This window comes from Squalius cephalus, assembly GCF_949319135.1.
Source record: "Squalius cephalus genome assembly, chromosome: 5".
Classification (NCBI taxonomy): Eukaryota; Metazoa; Chordata; class Actinopteri; order Cypriniformes; family Leuciscidae; genus Squalius; species Squalius cephalus.
Window position 1 is genome coordinate 40,917,070 of NC_137126.1, and position 15,041 is coordinate 40,932,110.

Here is a 15,041-nt window from a genome sequence, read left to right on the forward strand (position 1 = left end):
TTAAATAGATTTAAAAGTAAATAAATGAATAAAATAACCCCCTGACGGTTACACTATCTAGACACCTTTACTTAAACCTCTACAAAAATGGCAAAATGAAATTTAATTCTGATTCAAAGAAAAGGTGTAATGATATTTTAATTTATTACTGAATAATTTAATAGATATAGACTAAATAAATAAGCATGTCATGTCAGTGACCCATATGCAAAGCCTTAGCAACAAATTAAGTAAAGAAAAAAGAATCTCAATACAAAAAGCCAGACCTTGACAGATGTAAATTCTATAGAAAGAAAGATTTCAGACGCGTATTTATCATTTGATTCGGAATAAAAGCACAACAAAGCTGCAAAACACAAAGCGCACATACACAATACTAAGGCATTAAACCGAATGAAACTCAATGACTTCACGTAGTAAATTGCTTGTGATATCAGCGCGTGAGGGAAATAACACATTCAGTCTCTAGAACAAAACCTGAACCGCTATTTGGTTCGAGCAAAGCCTTATTCATAAGTCTTCAGACAAATGCGGTGTGGTTTTCATTTGCCTTTCCCCCCTCTTTTTCTTTTCTTAAAAGCATTTAAAAAACATTGTGATCAAATTATTTTCGGCAAAATATAACTAGGTTTCAGAAGCATAGAAGACATTCGTTATCGTGGGCTCATTCTTTATTGAAAACATATCCTTACCGAATTCTATATTAGATTCGCTTCCATCGGAGAAAAATACTTGGCAAAGATGACAAATATAATGCAATTCCGTTACATCCAGTATATGCCGTATGAAAGCTACGGCAGATTTTTTTCTCTTTTCCGCCGAGCTCTCTACCGACTGAAGGCGGACAAGAAATACGAACCTGTCCCAACAATAAATCTTCAGCGGAACGTTTTTAACGACTGCGGTGGCGAAAGCTGTCAGAAGCGGTGGATATTTTTAACGACAGATCAGACAGATTGATATCTGTTCAGCAATGAGTCATACATTCCTCGCTCAGGTGAACAGAATCGGGTTTTTAGTCAAGGTAAGGTGAAGGCGATAGATATGAATCCCAAGTCGTGGAAGCTCCTATGACAGATCATTAACAATAGATTCCCAGCAGAAGTACCGCTCGCTTTCACAGCCAAAAACAGCGCAGAACAACATTCCATGGATTGGAGCTCTTGGTAATCTCGTTTAGCTCGAATAATTGAGCGAATCCTTTGGTTTTCGACGTATCTGGAAGGTTTTAAAAGTCCCCACACGAATTGAGCGCGTCCAGCGCCTCCGCTGCGCGAGGCTCTCCAGGCACATACGGGAGCGAGTGTTCCGTGAGCGCGCGCTGAAGTGCGCTTCAAGCGGCCACTCCGCTGGGTGTGCTGAAAAAAACATGCACAGGACAAGACCAAAGCAATCGATGTATGAGAGGCGGAGTTTATACCAGCCTTTTTTTTTTTTTTAAGAAGAAGAAAAAATAACTCGCTCTAGCAGACATTTATAAATGTCATATGGACGACTTTCAATTCAATGCAAAGAATTACTACCTTTTCTCCTAAACCTTTTCATAGATGCCAAAGTATTAGGCATATTGTACAATGAGCTGTTCACAAACACAGGGATATTCAACCTTTACAGACCACAATATAAAAAAGACTTGACAATATGACTTGACAACTTGCCCTTGACTTTAAAAAATGCCTTCATTATATACTTGATCCTTGCTTTAGAATATCACAGTGTGGTTTTGTTCACTTAGTTCATCCAACGACTATATATATATATATATATATATATATATATATATATATATATATATATATATATATATATATATGTATGTATATATAAAATACTGTTAGAGAAAACAAGAATTTGCATTTTCTGTAAAGCTGCGTTGAAACTATACATTGTGAAAAGCGCTATTCAAATAAATTTGAATTTAATTTGTGCAATTGAAATATTCACTCAAAAGCACAGTTATTGAGGTGTCGCCCTTGTGACAATTTCATCCTTTCACAACCAGATGAGATGGGATCCGACAGTTTCTGAATCTGTGTTCAAAAAGAATGATAAGTCTGAATCTATTCTGCAAGTGGGTCAATTCAGTGAGATCAAATTTGCTGAGCAGTGAAATCAAATGAATGGGCAAAAGTATCAAAGACCAAGAGTAAAGGGCACCATTTCTAAAGAGAATAATTTCCTAAATGTTTTCAGAAAGAAGTATTGCACATCTTGTGTTTTATTGAGGGCTTGACCTATAAACTGTGCAGACAATGTAATACAGCTTGACTGAATCAAAGCCATTTTCTCACCAAGTTATTCAAGCTGCGGCTGGCCTTAATAAGAGCCAAATGAATGGCATATTTCAAACACTAAAAAAGTGTTGCAAACTAACCAAACAATGTTCTTGTTTTGATTTGACCAGTGGACAAATAGTGTAGACTGCTCCATAAAGCATGCAATGTCTGCGGTACTTCTAGGAAGTTTTTGCATGGAATGCAAAGCTTGTAATTATTTGCAGCTGATTGTGATTATAGGTCATCCCCTTTCCTACACACTTCCTATTAAAACCATCAGGCATTCAGAGAAAAACAATACATGGAATGGAGAGATCATGAATCAGGCAATGTAACAAATGTCATGCTATCTTTTATCCTGATTAGTTTATTGCACTGAAGAATATCAATTAAATCTTGTAAATGACTACAGCATCATACAAATATAATTCATAAAGTTCAATCTCGGTGCCAACACCGACTTGAGGTCTTTGAGTTAAGCAAGGGTGATAATACACTAATAAACACAAACTTGTACTGTATCTTTGTGAATCATTGTTCCCTGCATAGAATATGTTCGTGAAGATGCAAAATTATGTTATGGCACTAACCACAGAGACAATAATAGGTTTTGAACTCTTGGAAAATATGTCCATAGATCCGTAGGCACATCTGATGACAGAAGAACGATTTTAACTTTAGACAAGATCTACGGAATGAAGGACAGAACTGCAAATTCAAAGTCATGTAAAGCTTGAAAGAATGAATCACAGTGCAAGCTCGTTTGCAACAAAAAGCACCATCAGACGCACACACGTTCTGAGTGCTATGAAGACAAAATCTGAAAGAAAGAGGCGAGACCAAGCTAGGGATAGAGATGGAGAAAGAAAGAGAGAAAAAAGGCAGAGTGAGGGAAAGACGCTCCAGTTGCCTCAGGTTGCCTTTCAGCTATCTTTCCCTGTAGATTCATCTGTCAGAGCTCAACCAAGAGAGAGACAGAGAGTGAGAGAGAGTGCAGGCCTCATTGGGCATCTCATCCTCAGGCTTAACAATCCAATATTGGTTGTTGCCGAAGATAATTATGCCCCTCTGATGATGGAACACCTTGGGCAAGTTACAGCAATTTGCATCACCAAACATGGCAGATCAGCATAAAGGGAGGAAGGTTTAAAGGGATAGTTCACTAAAGAAATTAAAATTCTGTCATTACTCACCCTCATGCCATTCCAAACCATATGACTTTCCTTCGTCTGTGGAATGCGAAAAGGAGAAATGTCATTGCTTTTTTTCAATATATGAATTCATAGTTTCCACATGTGTTACGCTTTAAGGACGAAACAAATAAGCACAAATATGTATTCCAAGTCTCTGAAAGACATACAATAGCTTTGTATGAAGAACAGACCAATTTTTAAGCCGTTATTTATTGATATGCACGTGACTAGCACTCGAATTAGTCAGACTTGTGAAATGAATCAACTGGCTCATTAGATAGAACCAGCTCAAAAGAACAATTTGATCATGAAATCAGACTTATCTGGTTCACAAGTTCAAATCAACTTAAATCAAATCACTAGAGGGCGAGAACATCAGTGAACACACAAATAAGGCATCAGGAGACTTGGACATACTGTAGCCATATGAACCACTTTTATGGTGTTTTTTTCATTTTTGGAGCTTTACAGATGACTGTCATTGTATAGAAAAAGGAAGAGCAAGACATTTCTCCTTTTATGCTCTACTAAAAAAACAACATTTGGTTATGTAAATAATGATAATCACATGCATGTCTCTAAATTCCCTGTCCTTTTTTAAACCTCCTACCACTTTCCCTCATTTTAAATAATGTAAATGGTAAAAAAAAAATTCTACGCTGACAGATGAGGTCAACATGGTCACTTCTGTACTCTCCCAAACACCTTTGCATCTACTTTACATGTCTTCTGTTTGTGTCATTCAGAAGAGTTAAATGAGTTGTTTGGATATGTGTGTTTGGAAAGACTTAGCCTATTGAAAATGCGTTATTAAAGGACGTTCACTTTAACTGGTGTGCAAATAAATAAATATATAATACATGTGTGGGGCACAGAGCATTATTTAAAATTGTGGCTATAAATCACTCAAATCAGCATCTGAAATTCCATGATAGAAGCCATTCCAGATCTCTGTTCTGCAAATACAGGAAGTGATTTATCAAAGCGCGTACACAAATTTTCTTTAATCATTGGTTAGTGTTTGACCACATGCCTGCAAAATTATACTTTTTGAAGTCGCTCGGCCTGTTGGCTAAAGAATGCGCGAGATTATACCACACGTTCCACCAACCGTGTTTCATAATGAATGCACACTCGACAAGTACGGCGTTTGGAAATGTAAACGTTTCAGAACCTCAGTCTTTTAGACCTTTGCAAGAACTTTTGAGACTAAGCAAGAACCACCAAGACTAGACATTTCTGTGGTGAGGACAGACTCAGAAAAGAACTCAGAAAAGCAGCCTAACATAGTTATCGTTCACATGAATATTTATAACTACTCATGAGCGATTTCTCATTTTCATCCTATTTTTCTGCACCATTACTGCAACCATTTAAAATGGATCAGAGAGAGAAACTAGGAGCGAAAGAGAGAGTCTAGGGAGAGAAAAAAAACAGTGGCATTATTTTTCCATAATAAAATTTCCCTGCCTTAACAAGATAAAAGTAAATTGCGCACTGACTCAGAAAGTGTGAAAGGCATTCTAGAATGAATTTTTCATGTGCATTGATAATTTAATATGTTGTGGCGCCAATTTATCAGATTTCCGTGTCGTTGCAGCTCTTTTTTTCTGAGGAGAATAACAAGGATATGATCTCGCTTTCTGAGAGCTTTCAGAACAATGTCACAGAAAAAAGGTGTTCACAATGATTGGATGAAAAAAAAAAAAACCTCCTCAGAGAGACTTAATATAACTTGCTCTCATTTTCCTACTACTGAACGCACTAACAAGGCGACGAGGCGGACTCAATTGAACAACATGTGTTCTAAATTCTTCACATTATTCATGCAGGCTGGAATGCTATCATTCCATATGGAGAACATCCAAATTAGATGCCCAGGTAAAATGCTCATGGGACTTGCGTGGCATGTAAATGTGGAACAAAACGCTATAGATCCAGCATCGTCATTCCAGTTGCGGATACATTATGACACACGTAAAGACAAAAGCATCACATTGTTTTTCACGGAACGGAAACAGTTAAAGCAGTCTGGCTGCGCCTGTGGCTGAGGATGATAAAGTATTATTTATCATGAGGAACAGCTACTGGCCCAGCGAAGGGAGAGAGGGAGGTAGAGCAAGAGGTAGAAAGATTAAATATAAGGTTACCACAGCTAGGACCTAATCTATTCAGAGACAAATGCCGGGTCTCTGAAGCACATTTGTTGTGCGCCCCCGAGGTTTAACAGCCGGCATTATGGTTCCATTTCTCATCATTAGCAAGCCTACATCAATGTCCCCACTAAGGGGTCAGCTCTGGGAATAGATCCAAGGGCTGTGTCAGGCCAGGAAGAGAGAAAAAAAAAGGGGAGGGGAACTGAGAAATGTCTTTTTCTTTGTGCGCGTGTGCGTGGGGTACGTGCTGTGTGCCATCTCTTATCGTACTACGAGGGATCCATATGGTTTTACATCCTTGTGTACATGAGTATTTGCATAAGCCACTTTGCATGCACGTTTGACACAAATGAGGGGAAGAGGCAGAGTGCAACAGGGACAAAACAAACAGATAGAGGGATGGAATCAGTTGAAAAGACCGAGAGGCAGAAACGGGAAAGACAAAACACAGAAAGACAGGAAAATCAAGTGTGATGTATCTGGCTGCAGCACGTGTGTCCCCTCGCCTACCATATGCTCCGGCATTTCACGCTAGTAGATCTGAATACGGACACAAGCATTGCAGGGTTTTTTTTTTTCATCCAGCAACCCTGCCTTTCTCCACCGTGTTAGTAGATATGTTAATCCGCTGGCATTCATCTGAACTACAGCGACTCCGGAATAGTTCTCCAGACCCACGCGTCAGAGCTCCAACCCAGCCGCGGGCAGCAGATGCTCCTGCAGACTTACCCCAGCCGCAAACTGGGCTTTCAGGCTTCCCACTGAGAGCTTCCCTGCCTCCTCGTAGAGCTCCAGAAGTGTATAATAAGCCCCCTTGAGGAAAAGTAAGGGATGAAGAAAAAAAGACGTGTGGAAGGTTTAAGAGCAGGAAAACAACGGCGTGGTTACACTGGAGGCTGCATTAGCACAGGACTGGTTTCTGATGGGCAACTGGAGTTTGTTCAGCTAAGCAGCGGTTACTATGTCAATACTGTTATTCAATTAGAACTCAAAATCTATGACTTCATCACCTCTGTTTTCTACAGCAAATTTTTTTGAAAAATACAAATATCTACATGGATGGATGGATATGTATACACACAAACACACACATATATACACACACATACATACAAGACAGTCCTACTGACTAGTTTGGCGGGTTGAATTTTATATATGATACAGTATATAGATTTTTTGTCTTTTAAAAGGGAATCTGAAATAATAAACTAAGTGCAATATATTATCGATTGATTGATGTTGATCTTTTTATGCATTTCGATACTGAAATATCTGAAACGCTTCCAATACTAATTTTCCGCAGAACAGATACACGATCTCTCCGACAGTGAGTTGACACACAAACCCCCCTTCCCTTATTCACTCGTTTCATTTGCTCCGGATGAATATTGTTGGTGTTACAGGGCTTGAAATTCGGCATTGGATTGTGCATAATTTAAAGCACATAAAGCAGCCTCTCAGTTTAAAGTGAGTTAATGCACTTAAACAGTCAAATACACACAAATAATGTCCAAAAAATTAAGTGAACGTAAACAGTTGAGTAAGTAGTACAATGGATCCGTGTGTCAGGTCTTAAAGTGACAGTAGCCTAATATACCTGCTGCCAAATTATGAGATAATATTACTAATATCTTTATGGCAGTTTTTCCCCATGGTATCGATGTAAAAATTGTGGCCTATATATATACTGCATCATATATATATAATTTCTTACTGAGAAGGAATATTTTAATTTACAAATAAGAATATTACACACATAATATTCCATCGATCCATCTTGTAATATATTAAAATATATCATCATCAGAACAAAAGTCATTAGAACTTCTTGTTCCAGTACCCATTCTGATGAACTGAGTTAATTCAGTGAACGATTCACCAGACTAATTAAACAAAATCTTTTTTAGGGAGAAACGGAAACTATTACATAGTTGATTCTAACTGTAACCTGTAGGGAAAACATCACTCAAGGGATAATCAAGTGGACCACTCAGGTTGTATTTCAAATATAAAACCTACTGAAATTAAACAGACACTTTTCATTTTAACAAGTTAAAACAAGAAATCAAGCTTTACAAGGAAGATAGAAAGGAAAAGTAAAGTTGAAGAAGAAAAAAAATCCTCCAGTGAATAACAAATCAACAGCAAGCAAATTAAATGAATTGAGTTAGGAATATCACATTACGATCATTAAATTAAATTTACGACAGTAGATTTCAAATCGAATTACCGAATACAAGCCAGCTGTTTACAGGGCCCTGCTCTATGAACCGTAGTTGTAGACTCGGAACACCAGTCGACCTCGGAAACGCAACATAAACAAACCGCAGGGTCAGCTAATCAAATTCAGGTGAACTGTAAATTCTGTGTTGACTAAAAAAAAAAGAAAAATCATGAGGAAAAATAAACACTTGTGTAACAAGCTTTCTGCACTTAGCATGTTGCAGAGGGCTCAACTTTGCAGGCGGGCTGCATTATCCTTCCCCAATTCAATCAGCAGCGAGCAGCAGTCATGCCAGGGATGTGAATCCCCTATTCAAGTTTCAGTTTTTCATACAAACCATGCACAGCTTGTCCCTCGCATTCCCTTTGACGTTTGTCTGGAAGAATAGCCTCTTTATGCTTATTGCATTCAGAGGTGGTGGCAATAGCATGACGCTAATATCAATAAAGCAGTGGTTGACTCCAGCAGCCATGAAATTTGAGTCACTTTCTGTGCATTAACTGCAAAGTGGCAGATTAAATCACCCAGCAAATGATATACAGTCAAACGAGGCCATTACGGGAATGAAGCATGGGGCGGATGCCTCTCATCAAGATGGTGGTACACAAAGGAAAAAAAAAAATCAAAAAAGAGAGGCAGTTATAGACATGACAAATACTGATGGAGGCAGTTAAGAGGCTTGCAGTAACAATGCTTTCAAGACACTTATGTGGAGGACTTGCTGAGCCACTCCTGAGTCGAGTATATGCCATTGGACAGATATATTTCACAGATGATGCTTGATCAGCAAAATGCTTATTGCTTACTGCAAAGATAAAGCTTGATGCATTAGTTAAGTGATAGTCAAACCCCAAAATATTGCAATACTATTTATGTTAAATCAGAGAGCCCGGCCAATATTGCACACCTACTGTAAGAAAATCCCATTAGCAGATGCTAGTCATGCAGGCTAAACGATCTTATACTCTGCTGCCAAAGAAAGCCTGCTTGCCGCTGTCAGAAGGATCCACGTTTATATCTATTAGCACTTTAACTTGATGCTTTCAAAGACTTAGCATCTCAAAATGTATGTCTATTCTTTTCTCAAGGCCCATTAGACAAGGGAAAGAGTCTTTGACTGGGGCGCTGAAGCCTATGAACGGTTAATGTAAGCTTAACAAGAATCAAGATGTTGGCTTAAGAATCAAAGCTATCCTAGAAGGAATAAAAAAAAAAGAGGATATCAAATGGGTAGAGAACTGTCAATTTTCCTGCTTTCCACTCTTTCATATTATGATCACAACACTGCACACAGGGCCAGCCCAGGAAGTTGTGTTGCAGTCCTATTTTAGTATTTTTCAGTACTTGGGTGTAGTACTTCAGCTAGGCTCATTTTTAAAACACGCCTACTGTATGCCGATAATTTAGCAAAATGATATTCCATTGCTTCTTGCACGTTTTGTGACACTTTCAAAGTGAAATGTCCAGTGAGTGCTGCTGAAATTACATTGTTTTATCTGATGAACATGAATCTGACAACGTGGTGCTAAAAGTTTAATGCTCTATCGCATTTGAAAATAAAGTACTGCCTACACTATACCTATACCTAACCAAACCAATATTAACAAAAGCAAACAATGGTGTTTTAGCTTGGTTCCATGAGTCTTTTAGTTCGTTTCTTGTGACTCTTGCCCAAGCGTTCCACATCGCAAGTGCCGTGCTGTGGCAGATGAGCGATCGAGCAAGTTTTCTATGTAAGAAAAGCCATAAATATGGAGCTGTTTATTTATGCAAAAGTCAAAATGTATTAGTTTGCAAATCGTGCACTATGGTAAACTTTTTTGAGGTCATAACATCAGAATAATCATAAATTGTGTAAAAGGGAATAAAGGTTGTTGGTGTTTTACTGCCACTGATGGTCATTTCTGCAGGAAACAGCAATAAGTTGTATTCGTATGTATTGTATACATTTTTGGAGTTAGTAATCACTTACCAACATTTTTTTGTTTTTGTTTAAAATGATACCCAATTTCACAACATTGTTGACAAAAATTCTAAAATGACTACAAAAAAAAAATGATGTAAACATCCTCGCATTCCCATTGTAACATTATGTCTAAACTGGTGCTGACTGAGTTTGAACTTTTATTGAACCTGGATTATTCCTTTAAAAACTGCACAACATAGATGCATCTCCTAAGAATTTAAGAGAAAATTACTAGTACTAATCTTGAAAACACAAGATTGTACAAAAGCGTGGAATTCTCTTTTCCCCTGAACTTCTTTTTCTCTGGTTTGTTAGGTCATATCAAAAGGTTTTAATGCATTTTAATGAACACACCCGTTAATCTGCTATGCTTTTGTGCAGCTAATATGGATTAGCCTCTTTTTGCATGCTAGCGTTGCCAGAAAAGACTCTATAAATCACTCCCACGGCCATGTTTTCCTTCCTCCTCCATCTGGACACAAGCCTGACATGACTTTTACCCCTCTTTTTCTTGTGGGACCAACCCTTAAAGACCCCAGACACTCATCTGAAAGGGGGGGTGCCCTTGCCAACCTCCTCCTCAAATCCACAGGGATGGGGGGATGAGCAAGGAGACGAGAATATAAAGAGGACAGAGGGCAAGAGGGCCTTTTCTCTAATTAGTGCTACAGAGCCCAAGAGACAAGGGTTGAAACAGTCTACACTGAGTTCATATTGGTCCTTTGTTTCTTTGTTCCATAATGTATTACCCAGAGCTCCGAATGCACAGACAAGCATGCCTGCCACTAGTGTTTTATTAATATGTGCAGAGACTACACACACACACACACACAGAATGTAAAAGCAAAGAGAAAAACATACATACTAAAAGACCTCAGCCCACAAATACATTCATTTATAGATGCAAACACAAAACCTATAGCTAATTTATGTATATACTAGGGTTGCACTAGGGTTGTCCTGCATTTAAAATGAGGTAGCAAACAGGATGCAGAATTGCAATTAAAATTTGAATAAGAGGAAGAAGAATTCAAAGGAATTGCAATTCAAACAGACAGACAGACAGACAGAGATAGATAGAGAGATACATAGATAGATAGATAGATAGAGACTAGATGGATAGATACAGACAGACAAAGACACAGATAGACAGATTATAGAAAAACAATTATAGACAGGGATGCACATAAGTGGTGCGCATGCGCTACCCAATTAAACAATGTGTACCAGATGAATTGCCGCAACCCTCATTTGCGTACCTAAGATTTGGGGATAGATAGGTGCGCAATCTGTGGTGTTGGATAGGCCTCAGAACTAGAGATGCGCGGATGGGCTATTTCATCCGCAACCGCATCGCAAAACTCATCATCCGTCCGCCATCCATCCGCACCAACGTTTTTGACCAATTTTCAAAACCGCACCCGCCCGCCATCCGCTGATTGGGCAATGCAAGGCGCTGCTGATGACAGCCGCGAGACTAGAAAACTCTCTTACCTCAGAATATCAGCAGTGAACTCCGTCTCCGATCGGCGCACATGGACAAAAATAAATAAATGATTTAAATAAATAAATAGCCTAAATTAAACGAACTTCGGCAAACCTGACCGTACAATATTTTCATTGTAGCCTAATAGAAAACGCATTTTGGCACATCATTTAGGATTTTTCGTTGGTGCACCATCAGCTAGCCTATGCCTACAAAAGACAGATGAAATTTAATATTAATAATTGATCCATGTCGGTATACACAGCCTAATATTTTACACTTAGGCTATAATTAAAAAATAGCCTAAACAATCAAGATAGCCTATTTACTTTTTTTATTTATTAAAACCAGGAAATTGGTTAATGAAACATGGATTAAAATTAAGATACAATTAGTACAAAACGAAATTCGCTTTAAAGAAAGGCTTTGTGCTTTCTGTTTGAGGTCTCTGTGAAAGTTTGAAAGTCTTTTAGTGCCGCGGCGCTTTCAGAGTGGTCACGTCCGTAATGGAGAACTGTCACTCATGTAAGATTGTTTTTTCCTCATAAATGACAAAATACTTTTAAAAAAAAGACAAACCATCAATTTAAAAAAAAAATATATATATAAAAAAAAGGATGGATTTATAGCGTTTTGGGGGGAAAAATGGATGGATGACCTTCTATTGCCTTTTTTGAGGCAATAATTCTCTTTTTTAAAATTGCCTTTTAATTCTCCTTTTTTGAGTTTGTCACGTAAAGTTACCTCCTTCGCCGGCGTTGCCATCTCTGATAATAACAAGCAGTCTGCATAGACTCGACTAGGCCATATTAGCCTACTGCCTGATAAAAATTTAACTATTTTAAAGTGTGCTCGATTTTTTTTCTTTTTTTTATTTGGATGTAGGTATAGTCAGATAACAATATTTAACAATATATTATGCATCCCTCTAATTTGTTCCTCCCGTGAGGTGGGTTAAGGAAAAAATGCATTTGAAAATGTGAGGACCAAGCAACAACCCCAGGTTCTCCCCTGAGAACAAGACCAAAAATGTTATGTGCACCCCTGATTATAGAAATATCACACTACTGTACCCCATTCCACTCATACCAACTAAAAATATCTAATTAATTTATCCATGGTATGAAATATTAAACAAAACATAATTGTTTTTCTTTCTTGCCACTCTGTATGACCCCATTCACTCACTGTCAGCAGCCTAGGGAGAGTCACATAATGCCTAGCTGTCCAGCAAATACACTTTACAGGTTATTTAAACTCTAACACACTAAAAAGTGCAGCCACGCTGGGAGGCATTAAGCCTGTCTGATACGCACGTGAAAAAAGGAAGAAAAAAAACAGCAGTCGACATCTGACTGTGCTCGAGGGGATTGAAAACGTTATCGGTCATATGTGAAACCACAGCTCTGATAAAATAAAAAAAATGTGACCTTGCAAAGAGCTTTCTTCCCCTCATGTATGATGGTTTATGTGTTCACGAACATTTGCATTAAAGGTGCTGAAGAAAATGTATATGTTTTATTGGTTTATTTCCCCAAACCAATGCCCTCTAGGAAAATATCAGACTGTTTTCACAGTTGAAAATTCCTGAGATACCTAATGTTCACCTTGGAAATGTCATGACATTCCTTGATGGTCATGGGACAACCATCTGCATGGGCTCCTATTTTTAAATAAGACATGAAGTGGAAAATCAAAACTTTCAATTAGTTCCTTATATAAATATGAGACAGGATAGTCTAGTGGTAGTTTTAATTTTGATGTTCACATTAAAGTATTTTAATAAGCCAAGCCAACATGCTAGTGACCTTAGAAAAAGTACTAAAATGAGAAAAAGTTTTGCGCAAAAAGATTTGCCGAAGGTGCGACCAAATGTGAGTGGGTGACTACAGCCATAGTGTTTTAGACAAACACCTTATTTGAACCTTAAAATCTGGTTTTAAAGTTTAAATGGACCTAACACATCTGTGCACTGTTCTTTGGTTTGTAATTAGTTTTTATATATCTATTAGCTCCGAAAAGTGTAGATATTGTGGCCCTTGGTGTGCAGAAACACAAGACAGCCCAGTAACCAAAGCTTTGCAACATCCGTGAAACTCCAAAGCAAAACCTATCTTAGGTTTTCTCTTAGTGTTTACACAGTAATAAATCTTGATGCTTTCATAATGCACAGAAAATGGCAAAAGCAGCAGAAAAATGTACCACTGCACACTACCACAAGCTACCATAACCTACCTAACAAGAAACAGGACAAGAAAAATCTATTCCCTTGCAGCCTGATCATAAAGACAAACAAGCATTAACCCAGCTGTTTTAAAAAGCATCAGAGTTTTATTTAACATCTTAAACCTTTAATTGGAGGCTAAGTTATTTCCTCCTTGAGGAACATGGAAACCGCACACCCTCTGCTCTATAGCTTTCCATATCGAGAGAGGCTCGGAGGAGCTACCCATCTGTGATTCTAACCAATTGAGCTCAAGAGGGTGCAGACCCCCCGTCCCGGCAGCCCTTGTCAATGGCCTCTTAAACTGGGCAGGGAGGCTAACAGGTCTGGAAAGGCCCTGTCAACCCTTTCCCCCCTGGGGTCACACATGGAAATGACTAAGGCTATTTTTAAGCAAGGCCACGGTAGGAATAAAGGAATAAATCTTGTGCTTTAACTAATAAGAGAGGCCCTCCTCACCTTTAGGGTATGTCTGAAAATGTTATGGTGTCCATTTCGCCCTTATTACCCCATCCGCTCCCTCTTTCTCTGTCTGGAAGTCTGTAACATCCCACAAAACAGGAAGTAGAAAGCATTCATGTAATTGCTTTTTGAACAGCTTCAAGTCTGGGTCCCCTGGTGGTCTGATTTCTCATCTTACCTCTTGCTCTCTCAAAACAGATGTGAACACAGGCTAAAATTTAGATGATACATTACATTTATGCATTTAGCTGACACTTTTCCCCAAAGCGACTTACAAAGGAGGAACACTGGCAAAAAGCAGTTCGTCACAGCCTTAGCCTTCAAAAATGACAAATAAACATAATAAAAGTAGTCCATGTGACTACTTACGAGACACAAGAGCCAATGATGCCTGGTACACACAATGTGTCCATTAGATTTATTAGTCTATTTCTATTTCAAAAACACTATTGAAATATTGTCTCGTATTGTATAATAAATCTAATGCACACTTTGTTCTTACCAGGCATCATTGACTGTCTCGCAAGAAGTCATATGGACTACTCTACTTTTATGATATATTGCGGTATGATAACTATAAAGATAACCTTTTTATTCTAAGCGCACTCTGCAGGTAAATACAGTAATGTCGTGAAATATTACCGCAATTTTAAATAACTATTTTCCATTTTAATTTATCTTTAAATGTAATTGCAAAAATTAAATATAGAAATAAAATAAAAATCATACTGACCGATAGCAGTTCCCTTAAATAACTGCTTCAAATTTCACATACAGTATCTCTAAGACCATGAAACTCCCAATAACATACAGAGTCACAAAACCTGTGCAAAGTGTAAGCTTGCTAAATCCGAAGGTTGCATGTGTAAATCTAATCTCATTCGTTCGGAGAGTACGGTGGCCTGGTCTTCAGTCTGAGCACTTTATGGCTCTATATGCCATTTCACTTCCCATTTATTCAGTTGGAGCTGCAGTACTCTCCAGAGGAAGTCACAACCCTGCAGGCCCAGTCTCTATACCTTTCATCTGATTTATACCATAACTCTGCCCAAAC

General features: G+C 38.2%; 1 protein-coding gene across 20 annotated transcripts in view; it reads right to left on the reverse strand.

The window, feature by feature from the left end:
- fbrsl1 (fibrosin-like 1) overlaps nucleotides 1–15,041 on the reverse strand; it is a 315,258-nt gene that overhangs the window by 58,719 nt on the left and 241,498 nt on the right. Inside the window, exon 1 of one of the 20 annotated variants that reach the window (XM_079871212.1) lies at nucleotides 3,470–3,500. The exons of the other annotated variants lie outside the window; for them this stretch is intronic. Within the exon in view, the coding sequence (XP_079727338.1) occupies nucleotides 3,470–3,490 (21 nt within the window). The 5' untranslated portion in view covers nucleotides 3,491–3,500. Of the gene's footprint in view, nucleotides 1–3,469; nucleotides 3,501–15,041 lie in introns of those variants that run through there. 20 annotated transcript variants of the gene reach the window in all.